Source organism: Phocoena sinus, chromosome 2 (assembly GCF_008692025.1).
Source record: "Phocoena sinus isolate mPhoSin1 chromosome 2, mPhoSin1.pri, whole genome shotgun sequence".
NCBI lineage: Eukaryota > Metazoa > Chordata > Mammalia > Artiodactyla > Phocoenidae > Phocoena > Phocoena sinus.
Genome location: NC_045764.1, coordinates 100,414,349 through 100,438,645, shown reverse-complemented (window position 1 = coordinate 100,438,645; position 24,297 = coordinate 100,414,349). Strand labels below are relative to the sequence as shown.

The window sequence follows — 24,297 nt, the reverse complement described above, 5'->3', positions numbered from 1 at the left end:
CTCAATTTCTAACGTTTTGGACTTACCTCTTCCTTGAAAAGATTCTGTCTGTTTTTGAGTGAGCGGAGCTTGTTCTGCCTGTTCTCATGCTGCATCTCCTCCTCCGGGGGCTGGAAGTAGGCGATCAAGTCGTGTAAGGTCTGCAGGACCTCTTCTATCGGCAGGGTGACAGGGGCTGCTGTGCGGCTGTTTCCACTAAAACCACAAATATGGACGCGGCTCAGGCAGTGGGTCCCCAGCAGGGCTCTGACAAGTGTCCACTAGGTTCTGGCTCCTCCCTGCCCCACTCTGGGCACACGGACTGCTGCCTGGGCTAGTCGCTGTACAGATGACCACAAATTGTAGTTTGCCGACAAACAGAGCAAAGGGAGAGGACTTCTGATTCAATGTTAAAGCCATTTCATAAATCAAGGGAAATGACCCTTGGCCGTCTGCCATCATTTTTTCTTTTTAAGTGGAAACACGTTTATAAATAATAAACTTATTAACCCATAGCTCTTTTAGACTATCACACGTTTTTGGAATGGGTTAAGCATTGGCTGGAAGGGGTTTCATCAGTAGGTCTCTTCCCCCATCTACATCTTTGTCTTCTGTCTCTCTCCATGCATCTTTGTGATACCTCTGCGTGTGTTTTTCTCTTCATATTTGTGTGTGTGCAGGCACCCCATGTGTTCTGTATGTATGCTTCCCCACCCCATTTGTTGATGTCTCCCTTGCTCTCTGTATCTGTCTCTCTCTCCTTCCTCTGTGTGCCCTTCCTCTGTTTATCTGCCTCTCCCCTAGCGTCCCATCTCTCAACATCCTTCCTCTCTGTCTCAACATCCCCATCATCTCCCTCACTTGCTCTGTTGTGTTCCTCCCATCCTGTATGTGTGTCCATCTGACTCCCTCTGCCATAATTTTCCAAACAAATCTTAAAGTTAAATCCTTTCAACACAGAGAGACCACAAACCTCCACAGATGACAAAATGACCCTTCATTTTCCCATCTCCTTGAGAGGGGGACACCAGTGAGCCTTTCAGAGGTGAAGGCTAAGAAGAGGAAGGGGGAAATGGACCCAGCCCTCATGGAACTGCATCTGTGGCCCCAGCAGAACGGGAACTGATTCCATGTGTAAATAACATCAGGGTTTTTCCTTGGTGGTCAATTTCTAATGAGCTGCCCTTTCATTTACATCAGATTCGTTTATGTATCAGACTGGACACACGCTAAGAAAAGATCGTGATCTAGGCCTAAAGCAAAGGCTTACGAACAAGCCCTGAAAACACTCAGGTTATGAGGTAACGATAATTCCATTTTTGTATAAAAATGCCAAGTGCACATGATGAGAGAAGAGTGAATTACAGGCGGGAGGTATTTCTCTGCAGTGTGTCCTCTGGCCCATGGCAGGTGCTCAGGCAGCGGTTATTAATGACTCTCCGGGACATTATTGGACACAGAGGAAGAGAATCCCATGTGGATATGAGGTGAAGGTTTGGGAACAAAAACCCAATCAGAAATGACTCCCCAATTCTAGATTCAGTGAAGAATGAATTCATTTTCCTCAGTATTTCTGGTCTAGTTGCAGAGTTTGTTTTTCTCTCTCCCTCTCTCTCTTGTTTTTCTTTTGAAATATTTTGCATTTACTAGAGATACTCATGCCAGTTTAGAGAAAAGTGTGTTTGTTTCTTCATGTGATAAGAAATGAGGATGAAAGAAGAGGTTTGCAGGCATTTCTGTAGCTTGATGGGGCAGTGCATTGCTACACAGAGGGTTGGAAAGCCCAGGGTCTCAGGCATAAAAAAGAATGAACTTCTGCCATTTACACCAATGTGGATGGACCTTGAGAATATTATACTGAGTGAAACAAGTCAGAGAGAGAAAGACAAATATTGTATGATATCACTTATATTTGGAATCTAAAAGATAATACAAATGAATGTATATGCAAAACAGACTCACAGATACAGAAAACAAACTTGTGGTTAACCAAGGGGAGAGGGAAGTGGGGAGGAACAAAATAGGGGTATGGGATTAACAGACAAACTATTATGTATAAAATACCTAAGCAAGAAGGATATATTGTATGGCACAGGGAAATATAGCCATTATCTTGTGATAACTTATAATGAAGTGCAATCTGCAAAAATACTGAATCACTACGCTGTACACGTGAAACTAATATAATATTGTAAACCAACTATACTTCAATTTCAAAGAAGAGAAACACTTGGGGAAAACTGAAGAAAAAAAAAAGGGAGATGTTTTATAATTATAAGAGTCAATTTTGGGGGAAGAGATACCTATTATAAACATAAAGCACCCAACAACAGAGACCAAAATATGTGAAGCAAAAATTGACAGAATTGAGGGAGAAATAGACAATTCAACAATAATAGACTTCAGTTACATCTTCAAGCAGGTAATGTAATAAGCTATATAAATAAAGGATGAAACCACATCACTATCTCAATATAGACAAAAAGAATCTGACAAAATCTAACACTCATTCAAGATAAAAAGCTCTTAGCAAACTAGGAATAGAAGAGAACTTCCTCAACCTGATAAAGGGCATCTACAAAAACCCTGTAGTTAACATCATACTTAATGGTCAAAGACCAAATGTTTTCCCACTAGTTCAGGAACAAGACAAGGATGTCTGTTCTCTCTGCTTTATTCCACATTGCAGTGGATGTTCCATCCAGTGCAATCGTGCAAAATAAAATAAAATAGAAATAAAGGACATTCTTATTGGAAAGAAAAAAAAAAAAACCTTTTTATTCCCAGATGACATGATCCTGTATGTAGAAAATTCTAAAGAATCCACACCAAAAATTATCCCCGGTAGAATAAAAAATTTCATTTAAGTCATAAGATACATGATTAATCTCTATACCAGTATTTATAGACACCAGCAGTGGACGATCTGAAATGAAATTAAGAAATCATTTCCATTTGTAGTTGCGTCAAAAATAAATACTTAGGAATAAATTTTACGAAAGAAGGGAAAGATTTATACACTGAAAACTGTAATATCTTGCTGAAAGGAATCCAAGAAGAATAAATAAATGGACAGACATTCTATGTTTATGGATTGGAAGATTCATTATTAAGATAAAAATTTCCTGAAACTGATCTATAGATCCAATGCAACATCTATCAAAATCCTAGCAGACTTTCTTACAGAAATTGACAAATTCACCCTAAAATTTATATGGGAATGCAAAGGACCTAGAAGAGACAAAATAATTTTGAGAAAAAGTACAAAATTGCAGGAGGACTCACTCTACCTGATTTTAATAATTACTATAAAGCTACATTAAGGAAGACAGTGTTGTATTATCATATACATGTTTTAGCATGTGACATGAGTATACCTGTATGTGTGTATCTCTCTCTCTATATATATATGTATACACACATGTTCATGTATATACATACATATGTACCTTTATGTGTACATACGTGTGTATGATTTATATATATATATGTATATGTATATATATATAAAACACATACACAGAAATACTCTTCAGCAATAGAAAGGAACAGAACACCATTATGTACTGCAACAGGGATGAACCTCAAAAATGTAATGCCAAATGAAAAGGCCAGATTCAAAAGATCATATATTGTGTGATTTATCAATTTAATGCATTAAAATGTGATAGAAATAGATGATTGGTTGCCTAAGGCTGGGGGTGGCAACTAGTATAAATTGCAACGGGCATCAGAATCCTTCTGGGGTGATGAAAATGTTCTAAAACTGAATTGTGGCAAGGGCTATACGGCTTGTAAATTTATTAAAATTCACTGAGTTGTACACTTAAAAGGATGAATTTTATGTAAATTATAAGCCAATAAAGCTGTTTAAAAATAATTTTCCGATTGCTTGGCATGTAACTTGCACTGAATTTTTAAAAATAACAGCTTTATTGAAATATAATTCACATATCATACAGTCATCTATTTAAAGGGTACAATTTAATGGTTTACTAGTTTTTAGTATATTTACAGAGTTGTGCAATAATCACCTAAATCAACTTTAGAATCTTTCCTCAGCTTTCCCCCAAATCCCACACCCATTAGTAGTCACTCCTCTTTTCACCTGCTGCCACCCCAGCCCTAGGCAACCACAGATCCATTTTCTGTCTCTACAGATTTGCCTCTTCTGGATATTTCATATAAATGCAATAATACAATATGTGTTCTCTTGTGACTGGCTTCTTTCACTGAGCTTCATGTCTTTAAGGTTCATTTATGTTGTAGTGTATATCAGTACTTCATTCCTTTTTATGGACATATAATATTCCATTGTATGGATATAGCACCTTTTATTTATGCATTCATCACCTGATAGATGTTTAGGTTGTTTCCACTTTTGGGCTATTATGAGTAATGCTGCTTTGAACATTTGTATACAAGTTTTTGTGTGTGTGTGTGTGTTTCATATCTCTTGAGTGTATACCTAGGAATGAAATTGTTGCGTCATACAGTAACTCTATGTTTAACATTTTGAGGAATTCCCGGACTGTATTCCAAAGTGGCTGCAACATTTTACGTTCCCACCAGCAGTGTATGAAGGTTCCAATTTCTCCACATCCTATCCCACACTTCTAATCGACAGTCTTTTTGATTATAGCCATCCCATCCTAGTGAGAATAAAGTGTTATATCACTGTGGTTCTGATTTGCATTTTTCTGATAGCTGATGGTATTGAACATCTTTTCATGTGCTTATTGGCCATTTATATATCTTCTTTGGAGAAATGTCTATTTAGATCCTTCACCCATTTTTAAATTGGTTCCATTTGTCTTCTTAATGCTGAGTTGTGAGTGTTTATTCTAGATACAAATCCCTTATCAGATCTATGATTCACAGATATTCTCTGCCATATCATGGGTTGTTTTTACACTTTCTTAATGGTGCCCTTCACAGCAAAAAAGCTTTTAATTCTGATAAAGTCCAATCTATCTACGTTTTCTTCTGTAGGTTTTGTTTTCGGTACCATATTGAAGAAACCATTGCGTAATTCAAGGTCATGCTGATTTGAGCCTATGTTTTCTTCTCCAGGTTTTATAGTTTAAGGTCTTACAATTAGGTCTTTAATGCATTTTGAATTAATTTTTGTATATGTGTGAGGTAGGGGCCCCTGACTTAAGAAAGATATAAGAACAGAGGTTGAGAGAATTGAGGGCCACATTAATAAAGCCATCCACTCCCTATGGTGATGGTTGTGGTCATAGCCCAGACTATATGAAAATTTCACGTGTACATGTAGCTAATTTTTTCTGCCCATACCAAGCCATTCGTTCTTAGGCTCTTTCTTTGAAGAAGGAGAACAGTCTGGATGTAATGCAGAATAAAAAGGAGGAAATATTTTGCTCAAGGTTTACAGAAAACCAGCGGCAGAGCCAAAAGCAGACAGAAGATCATTGATTTGCAGGTCTCAGTCCCATCCTGTAGCAGGAATACCCCTATTGTCTAATTGCCTTCAATTTAGTATCAGGACCCCTGAGTTGTACATAGCCAACCAACCAGAGGTGATATTTCTCAGCCTTCCTTCAGCTAGATGTGGCCATGTTACTACTGTTAGCCAATAGAATGCAAGATAAGGTGATCTAATTCTGGGTTATATTTTTTTAAAAAAGAAATGGCTTGCACTCTACTTCCTCTGTCTTCCCATCTTTTCAGGATGGACCTCAGACATGGTATTAGTAAGCTATTTTTTAAATTAATTAATTAATTAATTTATGGCTGTGTTGGGTCTTCGTTTCTGTGCTAGGGCTTTCTCTAGCTGTGGCAAGGGGGGGCCACTCTTCATTGCGGTGTGCGGGCCTCTCACTATCACGGCCTCTCTTGCGGAGCACAGGCTCCAGACGCGCAGGCTCAGTAATTGTGGCTCACGGGCCCAGTTGCTCCGCGGCATGTGGGATCTTCCCAGACCAGGGCTCGAACCCATGTCCGCTGCATTGGCAGGCAGATTCTCAACCACTGTGCCACTAGGGAAGCCCTAGTAAGCTATTTTTAATCACATGGATGAAGTATACATACCAGCACAGTTGGTTCTCAACTGTGGCTGAATATAAGAATGTTCTGGGGAGTGCTAATAAAAAGCTGGTGTTTGGATCTCACCCCAGAGACTCTGATGCAATTGTTTGGAGATGCCACCTGGGCATCAGCGTGTTAAAAGCTTCCCAGATGAATCTAACATCTGGCCAAGGTTAAGACCTTTACTCCAGGGCAGTGGTTTGTAAACTTTAGCAAGCATCAGCATTAACTGGAAGGCCCATTAAAACTCAGTTTTTCTGAGGTACCACTCCTCGGTGTCTGATTCAGTAGGTCTGTCGGGGGTAAAACCCAAGAATTTGTATTTTTAACAAGTTCCCAGGTGATGCTGCTGGGCTGGTCCAGGGACACACTTTAAGAACCTGTAGGAGATCTCAAAGAAGAAAACTGAGCCCCGGTAGCGGCATGGTCTGTTTTCCCCAAACCACCTGCCTCCCCTATATTATTACTTGAAAAAGAAATAAAAGTTTATTCTGAACCACAATGGCAACTTAGCCTGTATCCTAACTAACACACATCCCTTAGATCACAGTAGTTCAACAGGAAGGAAAATAAAAGTATAAAAATTTTTTCTCATTTCATGCAAATTCACACATGCAATTGAAACCCTCTAGGCTTTAGAGATTTTCCTATGAGAGAAGGATGGCTTGCAACACTGCACTGTTTACAACAGAATCCATTCCTCGTGGTAACTGGTGAACATAATCCACAGAGTTCTGTTTGGGCAGCACTGTTGAGGCTGGAGGAATTATGATCCAAGCAGGCTAAGTTACTTTCCCCCATTTAAGTCCCAGCCATAGGTGGCTAACCCAAGCCTTCCATGTAAATCTCCTTGGAACCAAACCACAGCAACAATTCTGAATGATGTAGAAAGCCTTTCTAAATAGCACAGAGGGTGTGGATCCATTACTCCTCTCTCCTCCCCTCTTCACGCACTAATACAAATGGGACTTAAAGCACTCCAGATCTTTCCACTTAATTTTCATGAGAAGACCTTGGGTGTTTGTGACACCAACCTGAATAACTAATGCGTCTTGGGCATCTGTTGGGCCAAGAGTGAAGCTGGGAGGAGCTTACCTACTGGGAAATAAGTTTCAATCCCAAGCTCTTTCTGGCAAAACTCTTTGCTGGTGCATACTTATTTCCTGAAAATTCATAGTATTAACAGGGGATGGTTGGTGGGATTGGATGGCCACAAAATAGAAACTGACGAGCAGCGAAAGGGAAGGAGCTCACCTACCTTACAAACTGGCTGAATAAAGCGGTCGTGTTCCGGATGATCCGGGCAGCCTGGGACTCCTCATGCTGGCATCTCTGCAGTGTTAACCCGTCATCCATGTGGCCTTCCTGATGGAGTATGACCTACCCCAGAGCCAAGGACACCAGTTCCAGGTTACACAGCTGGAGAGTCAACGTTTCTGGCAGTATTTCCCTCATGCCTTGTACTCCTTCTCCCCAGTCAAGTTCCCCACAGGCCCATTTTGAAAGTGGGACATTAACAAAGTTATTTTCCCCATACTCCCTATTGCTGACCTATGACTCATTCCTGAGACACGGTGCTTTGATGAAAATGAAACTTCATGTGCCACTGTGATGTGAGTTACAATAAATTCCTTGGGTCTAGATGGCCAATTTGAAAGGGTGAAAACATATTTTATGATAGATTTTTCTCTTAAAATGAACACAAAACCTTATCCTTGGAGATGAGAAAAATCACTTTGTTCAGAGCCTTTTCCTCCAGAGATAAACCAAGAAAGAAGAAAGACAAGTTAAAATAAAACCCTCTACTGGGATCAGGCATGGCTTTCTCTCCTGAATGACAGCTACACTGAGTTAGCTGACTGTAGAACCGGGGAAGCAGCTCGAGGTGGTAGTTTGCTTCTCATGGAGGCTAGAGAGGGGGTTTGAAAGCCTGGGCTTGGGTATCAGCTGACCTGAGTTCTAATCCTGCTAGGCCACATCCCAGCTGTGTGACCTTGGGCAAATCTCTGCTTTGACTTCACCATCTGCAGGTGTTATTTAGAGGGTTGTTTAGCGGATTCGATGATTTACATGTAAGTCATTTAGCATGTTTCCTAGAATATAAAAGGTACTCCATGCATATTTGTTATAAGGGGAACTATATTACTGATCTCAGATCAGTTGTCTGGAAGCTAGTATACTTATTGCTCGCCAGTGACATCATGATAGAATTTTTGGGTGGGGCTGGCATCTTTTGGCGTGGAGGTCAGCTGCCTTTTTTCTCTAGAAGGGCCAAATATATACTGTTATTAACTGGGATGGTTTGACTCTGGTTCAAGTCAGGGTCAAATCCTGATTCAAGTTCCTGGCATGGTTTCCTCTGGATGGTGAGTAAGTGAGGGGAGGCCATTTGTAGGTCCTGGGGAAGGGGGATGGGGGTCAGTCGGCCTCTATGACAATTAAATATGTGGCTCCAAAAAATATCCTTAGAATAAGGATTTTTGTTATCTCATTTTTAGCACAAAGAAACAACTTATTTTCCCTTCCACGTGAAAATCTCTTCCTTATTTTCATTCTTCTGAAAGCATATCCTGATTTAATGAATTCATACAGGAAGTAGAATGCTGGCTTGTACAAGTTTATGTTCATTTTCGAAAAAAGACCTCTGGCCTCAGTCCCAGCTTTTGGGTCAGTCCCTGAAGACCTTAGGTTTTGCTTGTTCAGATAACACATTCAAACCAGCCAACTAAACAAGAAAGTAATGAGAAATGGGGGAGATGCAGCTGTTAGAATGTTGTTATTATGTATCCTATTGATCGCTGCAGCTCAGGTCCTTCCTAAGGTCCTTTTTCTCTCGGAGGAATTCCATAACCCGAGAGCAGAAGCCCAAGATGGAAAGGTACTTCCTTTAAGGTGAAGTATCATTCGTCAGGTTTTTCACTGTGTCTGTTTCCAATTGGTTTTTCTAAATTCCCATTTTGTTTCATAAAATGCTTAACACAGATTGGACATTCTTTGTATCTATAGAGGGGAACTTAACTGGCTCCTCGCGAAATGGAGCTGGGCAGCCCTATCAAGGGCTGAGCATTATGGCACCATTTAGAGAGAGTTTCTGGAAGCATCTCCCAAATTCACATGCACATTTCAGCAATTAAATGGACCTCTGGAGTATGGCCAGATGAAAAAGTCAGGGGTAGGCACAATAAATCAACACCGTAAACTGGGATCTCTCCTAGTTGACAGGGTCCTTCAACTGTGTCCCCACCCACACAGAATTACAACCAAGATCCACAAATTCTACTTTCTTAAATGTCATTCTTATCTTAGTAGGTATGAAAAATTGTGGAAACTCTAGATGATATTATCATACTCTTTTTTTTTTTTTTTTTGCAGTACACAGGCCTCTCACTGCTATGGCCTCTCCCGTTGCGGAGCACAGGCTCCGGACGTGCAGGCTCAGCGGCCATGGCCCACAGGCCCAGCCTCTCCGCGGCATGTGGGATCCTCCCGGACCGGGGCATGAACCCGTGTCCCCCGCATCGGCAGGCAGACTCCCAACCACTGCGCCACCAGGGAAACCCTATCATACTCTTTAAAGGATTTAATTTTCTTCTCATTGGCTGTTAGGGTAGATGATGGGCCTTTGGCATCGATTTTCAATTTGCCCTTATTTCCAGGGTGCAGCCCTTACTCCTGGGTTAGAGCCCTTTTGGGGATTCAGTTGAAAACCTACTGTATTTTCAGGGGCCATTCCAGCTTGAGGGACTTCGACTATGGACTATGTCTCCTAGTACTGTCATACTGTCCACATCTCTGCTTTGCTCTTCTCCACCATAGCTGGCACTTTCTGTTCGCTATCTTAGCGTCATACTCTATCCACAGTCAGCTTAAGATGCTAGGGGAAACTGCATATAGAATTTCAGGTTCATGTTTCTATAGTTTCCTCCACTGGGGAATGTGGCCCCTCAAGTCCCAGAAGCCTCGGCTGACCTTATCAAAATATGTCTCTCCAGCCCGGTGAAACTAACTTAAGACCCCACTCCTTGTGCTGCAACTCAGAAAAATGCTGAGGGGAAAGTGGTGATAAAGGAGGAACTCACCTTAGTGCACTTACATTCTATTTGGGATATTTAGTACCCATGTCCTGGGTGCCTTGCTTGTGGAAGCCTTCAAACGGTTTGTTTCTGTGTTTAATCCAGCCTTTATAATTATTGGCAGAGGAAGGGCTGGGTTCATACAAGTTAGTCTTTGTGGCCTCTTACTTATTCTATTTTCTACCTCCTCTTTGTAATTTTATTTTCCCTTTCTGGATATTTTCCTGGTACATTTTACTTTATACAAAAATAAGCTATTTATTACTTTATGGTTTCCTCCCAACCTCCTTTCTTACAATAACCAGCATTCTGGGAAACTTTTCATCACCTCCCATTAGGCTGACATATAGAAAACACAGTGTACGGTGCTTCCTAGAAACTTATTATGGGACTCCTTGGCTACCCAAACCCATGTTTTGTAAGGGTTTTCAAAAAAAAAATTATCATGCCTGCAGCATCTATTTTCTGGTTCCTATCAAAAGAAACCCTATTATGGCAATTGACTTTCTGGAAAAAAGATGTTGTATGTATCCAAGCCAGATTTCCCACTGTAGGAGGCTGTGATAGACCACTCAGATCTGCATTCATTCTCTGGGAATACAGTATCATTATTCCACGGTATCTCCTATTTCTGCACGTTGCTTCCTGGGCGCTTGTTATCATGCTATCTGCCTTTTTCTTTGTAGAGATTCTATTTAGTCTGCATATTATGAAAACTGCATAATAACTCAAGTATCCACTTAAATGAAAGGTGCAATGATGTGGATACTCCCAAAACAGCATACCACCAAAAGTCATTTAGTTCAGGTTTTAGAGCACATGGAACATATTCTACCCTCTCCTCACAGATTTGTCATCTATGTAGCTCTTTTTTTTTCCCCACTGAATATGAGGTCAGAGTAACCACATTAGGCTACACAATCTGTCACAGAAATAACTCTTCAGAATAGTAAGAAGTAAACATACATCATGTTCACCTGATTCTCACAATCACTTCCCTTGCCTAGTTGCTTCCAGCCTTTCTAACCCCTCACCTTTCTTTTCACAGGTCCCAGGCGGGATGTCTTGGCATCTTGTGCTTTGTAGGTCACCCAGAGACCACTGGCTATATGTTGGACAAAGCAGACAGAGTCTCCGTACTTGATTTCTGGGACTCCCATGCCCTCTATATCTCGCTTGTGACTGGAATCCAGTTTCTCCTTGATTTCCTATTTCACAGAAAATGAAACAAAGGTAGGCATGTCTGATTAAATAGAAATGCAATGTATAAAGCAAGTCACCTGTGCAGAATTTGTAAGTATCCAGGGAACCGATTACCAGCATAATCATGATGTGCCCGTCCAAGCCAGGACTGCAGAAAGCCTTGCTTCCTTTATCTGCTGCTAATTGCAAAATCAATGGATTTCAAGTTTTGGCTACTTTAGTGATTATTTAATCACTCTTTGGTTCTGGTTTTATATATTTCTCCATTATATTTTCTACTTTCTTCATCCCGACTTAGATACCTTAATAATTAATGCTTTACTGGCCAAATAACTTATTTTCAGCAAATTGTATCTTCCATGATTTTAATGGTTATGTTATATAAATGCCCTGACTCAGAGCTTTAAATATATCTGTTAAAATCATATAAGTATGGAGACAGAACCAAGATGGCAGAGTAGAAGGACGTGCTCTCACTCCCTCTTGAGAGAACACCAGAATCACAACTAGCTGCTGGATAATCATCGACAGGAAGACACTGGAACTCACCAAAAAAGATACCCCACATCCAAAGACAAAGGAGAAGCCACAATGAGATGGTAGGAGGGGCGCAATCACAGTAAAATCAAATCCCAAAACAGGTGTGTGGTTGACTCACAGACTGGAGAACACTTATGCCACAAAGTCCACCCACTGGAGTGAAGGTTCTGAGCCCCACGTCAGGCTTCCCAACCTGGGGGTCCGGCAACAGGAGGAGGAATTCCTAGAGAATCAGACTTTCAAGCCTACTGTGAATTGATTGCAGGACTTTGACAGGACAGGGGGAAACAGAGACTCCACTCTTGGAGGGCACACACAAAGTAGTGTGTGCATCAGGACCCAGGGGAAGGAGGAGTGACCCCAGGGGAGGCTGAACCAGACCCACCTACTAGCATTGGAGGGTCTACTGCAGAGGCGGGGGGTGGCTGTGTGGCTGTGGCTCACCGTGGGGACAAGGACACTGGCAGCAGAAGTTCTGGAAAGTACTCCTTGGCCTGAGCCCTCCCAGAGTCTGTCATTAGCCCCACCAAAGAGCCCAGGTAGGCTCCAGTGTTGGGTTGCCTCAGGAAAAACAACCAACAGGGAGGGAACCCAGCCCCACCCATCAACATTCAAGCAGATTAAACTTTTACTGATCTCTGCCCACCAGAGCAACAGTCAGCTCTACCCACCACCAATCCCTCCCATCAGGAAACTTACACAAGCCTCTTAGATAGCCTCATCCACCAGAGGGCATACAGCAGAAGCAAGAACTACAATCCCGCAGCCTGTGGAACAAAAACCACATTCATAAAAAGATAGACAAGATGAAAAGGCAGAAGGCTATGTACCAGATGAAGGAACAAGATAAAAGCCCAGAAAAACAACTAAATGAAGTGGAGATAGGCAACCTTCCAGAAAAAGAATTCAGAATAATGATAGTGAAGATGATCCAGGACCTCGGAAAAAGAATGGAGGCAAAGATAGAGAAGATGCAAGAAATGTTGAACAAAGACCTAGAAGAATTAGAGAACAAACAAACAGAGATAAACAATACAATAACTGAAATGAAAACTACACTAGAAGGAATCAATAGCAGAATAACTGAGGCAGAAAAACGGATAAGTGACCTGGAAGACAGAATGGTGGAATTCACTGCTGCAGAACAGAATAAAGAAAAAAGAATGAAAAGAAATGAAGACAGCTTAAGAGACCTCAGGGACAACAATAAACGCAAAAACATTCGCATTATAAGGGTCCCAGAAGGAGAAGAGAGAGAGAAAGGACCCGAGAAAATATTTGAAGAGATTATAGTCGAAAACTTCCCTAACATGGGAAAGGAAATAGCCACCCAAGTCCAGGAAGAGCAGCGAGTCCCATACAGGATAAACCCAAGGAAAAACACGCCGAGACACATAGTAATCAAACTGGCAAAAATTAAAGACAAAGAAAAATTATTGAAAGCAGCAAGGGAAAAATGACAAATAACATACAAGGGAACTCCCATAAGGTTAACAGCTGATTTCTCAGCAGAAACTCTACAAGCCAGAAGGGAGTGGCATGATATACTTAAAGTGATGAAACGGAAGAACCTACACCAAGATCACTCTACCTGGCAAGGATCTCATTCAGATTCGTTGGAGAAATCAAAAGCTTTACAGACAAGCAAAAGCTAAGAGAATTCAGCACCACCAAACCAGCTCTACAACAAATGCTAAAAGAACTTCTCTACATGAGAAACACAAGACAAGAAAAGGATCTACAAAAACAAACCCAAAACAATTAAGAAAATGGTCATAGGAACATACATATAGATAATTACCTTAAATGTTAATGGATTAAATGCTCCAACCAAAAGACACAGGCTTGCTGAATGGATACAAAACAAGACCCATATATATGCTGTCTACAAGAGACCCACTTCAGACCTAGGGACACATCAAGACTGAAAGTGAGGGGATGGAAAAAGATATTCCATGCAAACGGAAATCAAAAGAAAGCTGGAGTAGCTATACTCATATCAGATAAAATAGACTTTAAAATAAAGAATGTTACAAGAGACAAGGAAGGACACTACATAATGATCAAGGGATCAATCCAAGAAGAAGATATAACAATTATAAATATATATGCACCCAACATAGGAGCACCTCAATACACAAGGCAACTGCTAACAGCTATAAAAGAGGAAATCAACAGTAACACAATAATAGTGGGGGACTTTAACACCTCACTTACACCAATGGACAGATCATACAAACAGAAAATTATTAAGGAAACACAAGTGTTAAATGACACAGTAGACCAGATAGATGTGACTGATATTTACAGGACATTCCATCCAATAACAGCAGATTACACTTTCTTCTCAAGTGCACATGGAACATTCTCCAGGATAGATCTCATCCTGGGTCACAAATCAAGCCTCAGTAAACTTAAGAAAATTGAAATCATCATATCAAGCATCTTTTCTGACCACAACGCTATGAGATTAGAAATGAATTACAGGGAAAAAACCGTAAAAAACACAAGCACATGGAGGCTAAACAATACGTTACTAAACAACCAAGAGATCACTGAAGAAATCAAAGAGAAATCAAAAAATACCTAGAAACAATTGACAATGAAAACACGACAATCCAAAACCTATGGGATGCAGCAAAAGCAGTTCTAAGAGGGAAGTTTATAGCTATACAAGGCTACCTCAAGAAACAAGAAAATTCTCAAGTAAACAATCTAACCTTACACCTAAAGGAACTAGAGAAAGAAGAACAAACAAAACCCAAAGTTAGCAGAAGGAAAGAAATCACAAAGATCAGAGCAGAAATAAATGAAATAGAAATAAAGAAAACAATAGCAAAGATCAATAAAACTAAAAGCTGGTAGCTTTTAGCCAGACTCATCAAGAAAAACAGGGAGAGGCCTCAAATCAGTAAAATTAGAAATGAAAACAGAGAAGTTACAACAGACACCGCAGAAATACAAAGCTTCCTAAGAGACTACTACAAGCAACTCTATGCCAATAAAATGCACAACCTGGAAGAAATGGACAAATTCTTCGAAAGGTATAACCTTCTAAGACTGAACCAGGAAGAAACAGAAAATATGAACAAACCAATCACAAGCAATGAAATTGAGACAGTGATTAAAAATCTTCCAACAGGGCATCCCTGGTGGCGCAGTGGTTGAGAGTCCGCCTGCCGATGCAGGGGACACGGGTTCGTGCGCCGGTCCAGGAAGATCCCACATGCTGTGGAGCAGCTAGGCCCGTAAGCCATGGCTGCTGAGCCTGCGCATCTGGAGCCTCTGCTCCACAACGGGAGAGGCCACAGCAGTGACAGGCCCGCATACCCCCCCGCCAAAAAACTTCCAACAAACAAAAGTCCAGGACAAGATGGCTTCACAGGTGAATTCTACCAAATGTTTAGGGAACAGCTAACACCCACCCTTCTCAAACTCTTCCAAAAAATTGCAGAGGAAGGAACACTCCCAAACTCATTCCATAGGGCCAACATCACCCTGATACCAAAACCAGACAAAGATGCTACAAAAAAAAGAAAATTACAGACCAATATCACTGATGAATATAGATGCAAAATTCCTCAAGAAAATACTAGCAAACAGAAGCCAACAACACATTAAAAGGATCATACACCACAATCAAGTGGGATTTATCCCAGGCATGCAAGAATTCTTCAATATATGCAAATCAATCAGTGTGATACACCATATTAACAAATTGAAGAAGAAAACCCATATGATCATCTCAATAGATGCAGAAAAAGCTTTTGACAAAATTCAACACCCATTTATGATTAAAAACCCTGCAGAAAGTGGGCATAGAGGGAACCTACCTCAACATAATAAAGGCCATATATGACAAACCCACAGCCAACATTATTTTCAATGGTGAAAAACTGAAAGCATTTCCTCTAAGATCAGGAACGAGACAAGGATGTCCACTCTCACCACTATTATTAAAATAGTTATGGAAGTCCTAGCCACAGCAATCAGAGAAGAAAAAGAAATAAAAGGAATAGGGCTTCCCTGGTGGCGCAGCGGTTGAGAGTCCGCCTGCCGATGCAGGGGGCGCGGGTTCGTGCCCCAATCCGGGAGGATCCCACATGCCACGGAGCGGCTGGGCCCGTGGGCCATGGCCACTAGGCCTCTGCGTCTGGAGCCTGTGCTCCGCGGTGGGAGAGCCACAGCGGTGAGAGGCCTGCATACCGCAAAAAAAAAAAAAAAAAAAAAAAAAAAAGAAATAAAAGGAATACAAATTGGAAAGGAAGAAGCAAAACTGTCACTGTCTGCAGATGACATGATACTATACATAGAAAATCCTAAAAATGCCACCATAAGACTACTAGTGCTAACCAATGAATTTGGTAAAGTTGCATGATACAAAATTAATGCACAGAAATCTCTTGCATTCCTATACACTAATGATGAAAAATCTGAAGGAGAAATTATGGAAACACTCCCATTTACCACTGTAACAAAAAGAATAAAATACCTAGGAATAAACCTACCTAAGGAGACAAAACCCTGTATGCAGAAAGCTATAAGACACTGATGAAACAAATCTAAGATGATACCAACAGATGGAGAGATATACCATGTTCTTGGATTGGAAGAATCAATATTGTGAAAATGACTATACTACCCAAAGCAATCTACAGATTCAGTGCAATCCGTATCAAATTACCAATGTCATTTTTTATGGAACTAGAACAAATCATCTTAAAATTTGTATGGAGACACAAAAGACCCCGAATAGCCAAAGCAGTCTTGAGGGAAAAAAATGGAGCTGGAGGAATAAGACTCCCTGACTTTAGACTATACTACAAAGCTACAGTAATCAAGACAATATGGTACTGGCACAAAAACAGAAACATAGATCAATGGAACAAGGTAGAAAGCCCAGAGATAAACCCACGCACTTAACTTACAGTCAACTAATCTATGACAAAGGAGGGAAAGATATATAATGGAGAAAAGACAGTCTCTTCAGTAAGTGGTGCTGGGAAAACTTGACAGCTACATGTAAAAGAATGAAATTAGAACACTCCTTAACACCATACACAAAAATAAACTCAAAATGAATTAGAGACCTAAATGTAAGACCAGACACTACAAAACTCTTAGAGGAAAACATAGGAAGAACACCCTTTGACATAAATTACAGCAAGATCTTTTTTGATCCACCTCCTAGAGTAATGGAAATAAAAACAAAAGTAAACAAATGAGACCAAATGAAACTTCAAAGCTTTTGCACAGCAAAGGAAACCATAAACAAAACGAAAAGAGAACCCTCAGAATGGGAGAAAATATTTGCAAACGAATCAACGGATAAAGGATTCATCTCCAAAATATATAAACATCTCATGCAGCTCAATATTAAAGAAACAAATAACCCAATCCAAAAATAGGCAGAAGACCTAAATCAACATTTCTCCAAAGAAGACATACAGATGGCCAAGAAGCACACGAAAAGCTGCTCAACATCACTAATTATTAGAGAAATGCAAATCAAAACTACAATGAGGTATCACCTCGCACCAGTTAGAATGGGTATCATCAGAAAATATACTAACAACAAATGCTGGAGAGGGTGTGGAGAAAAGGGAACCCTCTTGCACTGTTGGTGGGAATGTAAATTGATATAGCCACTATGGAGAACAGTATGGAGGTTCCTTAAAAAACTAAAAGTAGAATTACCATATGATCCAGCAATCCCACTACTGGGCATATACCCAGAGAAAACCATAATTCAAAAAGACACATGCACACCAATGTTCATTGCATTACTATTTACAATAGCCAAGTCATGGAAGCAACCTAAATGCCCAATGACAGGCAAATGGATAAAGAAGATGTGGTACATATATACAATGGAATATTACTCAGCCATAGAAAGGAATGAAATTGAGTCATTTGTTGAGACGTGGATGGACCTAGAGACTGTCATACAGAGTGAAGTAAGTCAGAAAGAGAAAAACAAATATTGTATATTAATGCATGTATGTGGAACCTAGAAAAATGGTACAGATGAACCGGTTTGCAGGGCAGAAGCTGAGACACAGATGTAGAGAACAAACGTATGGACACCAAAGGTGGAAAACCGCGGTGGGGTGGGGATGGTGGTATGCTGAATTGGGTGAGTGGGACTGACATGTATACACTGATGTGTATAAAATTGATGACTAATAAGAACCTGCAGTATAAAAAACAAACAAACAAACAACTAATACTAAACTTTCTTTGGGTTATTTGTATGGAAATATGTTAATATAAATGTTTCAGACATTACATGAAATTTCTAAAAATCTTATATGTTCCGGTATAATGTTATAAGTCATAATTCTAGTTATTACTTTAAATGTATATCTCAGAAATAACTAAAAAAAAAGCATTTAAGTATCTTTCACAGAAATCAGCAGAGGAAACAGACTCTTGGAGCAGGTCAGGAGCTAGTCCCCTGCAGTCATTGTTGTATTAGTTTTTTATGGCCTCCTCAGTTGAGTGTTACAGTCAATGGGTTTCATTCTTCCATTGCCACAGTTTCACGAAACTTACTGTCTAGTATGGAAAAAGGAGTTGCTTGTGCACCAGGTGTCCACGTGGTGATAACCTAAGGTGCCTGTCACAAAGGGACTCAGGAAGTGGACTGGTAACTCTGTCCCCTTCTCATCAATCAGGGCCTCTACCCTATTGCCATTTCTTCTCTACATCTTGTGTTAAATTGCTCATTTGTAGAAGCCATTAGCTAGGTGGCATTTTGCATTTTTACAGAATAAAAATGTAGCACCCTGTTCCCTCTGCTGTGCCAACTTTACTCTCATTCTTAATGATGGAACAACAGGAGCTCATGCACTAAGTTCTTCCCATGTGTAAGGCAGTGCCCTAAGTTCCTTACATACACTAACTCTTCATAACGGCCTCGGATGTAGCTACAAATATTATCCCAGTTTTACGGAGGAGGAAATGAAGGTACAGAGAAACAAGTAATTTGTCCAAGGTCATTTAAGAAGTAGTGAAAGAGCCAAGATTTAAACCAGGAAGTCCAACTCCAGAGACTATGCTCTTCCGATGGCCCCAAACTCCTACTCACCCTTTAATACCCTGCTCAGGTGCCACCTTCTCTGTGAAGGCGGAGCTGGTCTCTCCTGCTGTATTTCCCCAGCACAGTCTCATCCCTCTATTGAGTACTTAGCACATCACAATGTAAACGTGCTTGTTTAAATGCTACTTTCCTTTTGCCAGGTTATAAGAGGATGAAGGGCATGGGCCAGATGACAATTAATTTTGGATTCCTAATACAGAGAATTATCAATTACTTAACAAACATAAATTGAAGGAACAAATATATATAGCTGAGTAATTTTTTTCCTTCAAATATATATATATATATTTTTCATTTCAGCTCCTATTTCTTTCCTTGAAATCTTCATAAAAGCAAAATTAGTTATTTTGCACACATTTAAGGATCATTTTGAGCAATGTTAATATATCGCAGGAACATTCTTATTTTAAATATATGTTGAAACACCGGCTGGATTGTTAAATATGACTTATTTGTCAAAATGAACATTTCCAGAGGAACTTATTTCTGATTTTATAACAAAAGTCAGTGGGAAAATAGAATTTGATATTTTACGATTCTTAATAGGCAAGTGGTCAAAAATGCATTTATTCTATAAAACAATGGATATTTGACTTTCATTTCAAAAATATCCAGAGTTCTATAGACACTCAAGCCAGTAGATGGATTTAAAATACAGCAAAGTTTTCATCTCTAGCCTGCTCTCTAACCATAGGCAATGCAGCAAAATAAAAATATTACACGCTACAGCTGTTAAATATGAATAATTACACTGGTTACCAAGAGCTCATAGTTAAAACAGCACATATTCCCCAATGATCAGTGACTATGGTCACTTCACTTGTTTTATCACTTTTCATTGATTTAAATATGACTTTGCCAAAAATAAAATAAATACTAGGATTTGTTTTTTTTAGAGTCTCTAAAAAATGGCATCAACTCCCAAAGTTCTATGGCTGGCACTACAGGGGCTGCTTGTAATTCAAAAGAAAGACAGAAGCAATAACAACAAAAACTAAAACATACAGACAAACCGACACTAAAGCCAACTCTACTAAACAACGATGACACAGCTTAAAGAAGTGAGAGCATCCCGAGATAGAGAAGCTGGATTTGGCTGACCACAGGTGGGTGAGCTCCTTTTGACTTAAGCCATGAACTAATGCTCCCCTCTCTGTCTTCACTTGAACATGGCCCCAGATGTATTTACTCTACTGCTAGAAATGGAACCTTCCTATACGATGGGGCTATTTCAGTCACTCCCTTTCAATAACTCCCCAATTCCCACAGAACACAATTCTCACTTCTAAAGTTCTTGTATACCACGTGCTTTAACCAAACTGGACTACGTCTCTGTGTCATATCAAGTGTTCCCTCCTTCAGGGCCTTTACTGACATTACACTTCCTGCTTGGAATGCCCCTACTTCATCTCTGTATCTTTTCATCTTATCCATCAAGCCTTTTGCAGATCCACCTGTGCATTTTCTCTGATCTCATGGCACCTCCCTTCCACTCTCTCAAGACTCTTTCCCATCTTCTGCAATATGAATCCTTTGCTGGTACACTTCCTGTCCCCTGTCTCCAAGGGCAAGACTGAGATTTGTTTGTCTTTACATTTCGCACAATGCTCTGCCTCGGTTGCAAATAATTTGTTTTTGTTTTATTGGTCTGTGGGCATCAAGTTATCTGTTTATCTGCATCAACCTCCCCTACGTTAGATCATGAGTGGATTCCAAGAAGGAACAGGTTACTTGGCCTAATAATGTGTTGAAGGGTAATAATAATCATTACCCCTTGTCTCCACTGAGAGTTTATAAGGAAATGGTTGTGACCACATCATAATTGTCACATAAATATGTATTTAGTTTAGATGATAAGCTGCTGCTCTCCAGATTAATTTAAAACTTCTAGAAGGACACGAAAGGGAACTGGAACTACTATTCGTTTAGTGCCGACTTTGAGTGAAGTATTTTGCCAGGTGCTTTACAATGACAACACCAACATGTGAATTTACCAAAGACCTACACAGTGATGTGTAGTAGACATGACACTTTAAAAACATTTTATCTAAACCTTTCAATGGCCCTGCTGTTTTTATTTCTCCTACTTTATAGGTGATAAAACTGAGGCTTGCAGAGTTGGAGTAATTTGCTCAAAGCCCTGTAGCTAGTAAGCAATGGAAGAGAATCCAAAGACAAGTGTAATTCCACAGCCCATTTGTCATTTGAACATAATTTCTTGAATGGTAACTATCAGTACAGTTAAGTATTGATTGTATTAATGTTTATGTGTTTGAATGCTGTTATAAAGAAGAAGTGGAAAATACATGTTATCATTTTGTGAAAAAAATGGCTCTGGGTTCTAAAGTATAAACTTCAGGAGTCATACATACAAACCACTAATGACAACAAGGTGATATGGTTTATATTCAAGGTGCAACTGGAATTTGGAAGAGAGAACAACTCACTCTGCCTGGGGAGTTCGTGATGATTTTATACCAATTGCCACTTTATGTGAGCTTGGCTAGGAGAAAGAGGAGAGACGGGGAATGCAGAAGGGGTGGACATTCTAATAAGACGGGTATAGTGTGGTAAGGGGGTGGTGAAGTCCAGAAAGGGACCTGAACAACAAGGACTCTGACTTCATCCTATAGGTGCACGTTTCTCAAACTCGCACTGTTCACAGACTTTCTGTGGGAAAAGAGGACTTTGGACAGTATCTTCTTCCAGGAGTCAAAGGGAACATTAGGATAGTATAAAAATGGACTCTTACGAGAATAGCAAAAAGAAACAAAACAACCTATTCAACTCTGTTTAACGTAGCATTTTACTTAAAAGAATTTTTTTTCCGTAGAATTATTGTTTGGAACACCTCTTGGAAAAAGCTAGCATAGGTAATGGGAATCCGTTGAGAATTTTAAGTGAGGGATAACACAAGGGTTGCATCTTAGTACGATTGTTCCAGCAGCAACGTGAATGACAGACTGAAGAGAAACAAAGGCGTAGAGATGGACGAGTTTTAGCTATGGTATCAGAAATCTAGCACGATACCTGGCACAGAGTAGGTCCTAATTCATGTTTATTATTAGAGTGAAATTTGCTGCATTTGACATATTGAAGCCACCTACATTCACAGAGGACAAAAAAGTACCTTTCCAAAAGACAGGAAAAAATCAAAAAAGATTCAGAGGAAAAGGAGATATGGGAAGATGGGCCCCATTCATGGATGCTGGGGTCAGCCATCAAGAAACTGCTGGTGAGACCATTCCTTCGTAAAAGTCGCAGGAGAAACCTTGAGAAATCACCTTTAGGTTCACTTCTCCACCAGTATAGTCCCCTTCTGCATTTCTGATCTCGAATGGGAGGTCTTAGAATGGCCTTAAAAAAATCGCACGCTGCAGGACACTGCAAGGAGCCTGGCTGGCCCCAGGGCTGGCTGCAGAGCCTCTGCTGGGTGGGAAGCCAATGACAGATCCTCTGCCATTTCCAGCACGCTAGGGGAGCAGGCCTGTCCGGCTCGTTAGGGAAGGTGCATTTCGTGAGCAGGGGTCACTGTGCTGGGCTCTTTCCTCCGTCTCTCTCATCAATCCCTCCCTACATGATCACCTTCAGGTAGGCCACACTCCTGCCATTTCATGGATAAGGAAACACTCTCTTAGGTCATCTTCCTGGTCTCATTTAATCCTCATAACAATCCTTCGGGACATACTTCTTCACTCTCGTGTTTTACAAAAAGAGACAGGAAGACTGAACAGCATATGGCTGAGCCAGGATTCAAAGCCAGGTTTCCTCCACTTCAAAGCCCAGGGTTCTCCTTGACTGCCCCTCTACCTGGTCCACTTTGAACAATCAAGTCTTGGGAAACTGTCGAGTTAAATTTTACAAATGCTTTGTAGATTCCATTTAAAATGAAACTGCAGGAGGTGGTGCTGTCTCGGGATGACTGAATCTCAAGGTCCATGTTTTCTTCTTTCCCCTTCCCTCCTTTCCTTCATACCCTCTCTTTCCCCAACTGAGAACTTGGTGAAGAAATGGACAGAGCCAGCAAGGGGACAGGCGCAAACAGCACTACTTCAGTGCTTGCGATTTCACAGAGGGATGCTGTGAGCCCCGCTGCCCTCTTGTTTTGGGCGGGGCCGCTGAGGTTAAAATGCTGAAGAGGATCCCGTCTACAGGGAAGCTTTCCACTCACAGCAGAGAGAGCAGTGGGCAGTTTATAAGGGGAAGTCACGTTTGGCCAAGAACACAGATCTTAACATACAGTAGATATTTGATAAATGTTGACTTAATTGAATTGGATGTTTTTATACACTGAGGAAAAATTTCCTCCAACTGAGAACAGTGATAGCTGTCTGCCTTTATGTAACAAAGGAGGCAAAATTTGAGACTATCTCAATCATTCAAAACTTATAGTAGAGTCATTAAAAGTAGCCATAAAATAAATGGCTTCATATAATAAGGCTTGCTTTAACATTATTAATTCACCCTTCCCTGAAAGGAACTGAGTGTTATAAACTGACGTGCAGACATGACATCTAAATAGACGGTCTTGCTGTGCCAGAGTAAATATTAAATCGCATTACCCGACAATCCTTGGGGAATGGCCTTGCAATGTCAAGACCATGGGAAAATGATGTGAAATCAAGTTCACAGAAATTTGACTTCGATGTTCAAATGAATGAATGTCTCTCCTTAAGCGTTTATAGCGGTTGTGTTATGATCGAAAATGATTACACAATGATGAGAAAATCTATGAAGAGGATGGAGGTTAAAATGGAATGGATTTCACTCTGTATGAACCTATGACCACATTTACGTATCCCTTCAGCAAGCAATGCTCAAACTTACTACATGCTACACACTGTGTGGAGTGCAGAGGTACAGAAAAGGCTGGGGGCATGTGATCCAGGAGCTCCCCATCGAGTGAGTGGTGACTGTAACGGAATCGTGAACAGGGCCCTGCTGGAGGGAAGGGGAAGGGCCTTCTTCCTGTGAGGGGCACTTGACATTTGTCTGAAAGATGCGGAGGAGTTCGCTGATGACGGTACGTGGAGGGTTGAAAGGGTACAGGTTTAGCGATGAGAAAAGATAACATGTTCAAAGATGATACGTATTTCGTATGCTGGGGCTCAAGGCAAGCGTAAACTGGTGGCCAGTGATACCATGGAAGGGCAGGCAGGGGTCGGCCCTTACAGCATCTTTTATGACAGACTTCAGATGAGCTGCAACTAGATTAAGAATTGTGTTCAAGGTTCCACAGAGGGTAGATGGGAGTCAAGGCCAGATCTAGGTGACTTGGAAGCCATGTTCTATCTTACGCGCTACCCCTTCCAGATTAAGGGAATAGGTGCGATGCTGTGATTCAGAGCC

General features: G+C 40.6%; 1 protein-coding gene across 1 annotated transcript in view; it reads right to left on the bottom strand.

Moving 5' to 3' along the window:
- RYR3 (ryanodine receptor 3) overlaps nucleotides 1-24,297 on the bottom strand; it is a 399,907-nt gene that overhangs the window by 263,696 nt on the left and 111,914 nt on the right. Inside the window, exons 20-22 of the mRNA XM_032621721.1 lie at nucleotides 11,138-11,311; nucleotides 7,289-7,410; nucleotides 27-195 (exon numbers count right to left, since the gene is read on the bottom strand). Coding sequence (XP_032477612.1) covers nucleotides 27-195; nucleotides 7,289-7,410; nucleotides 11,138-11,311 — 465 coding nt within the window. The remainder of the gene's footprint in view (nucleotides 1-26; nucleotides 196-7,288; nucleotides 7,411-11,137; nucleotides 11,312-24,297) is intronic.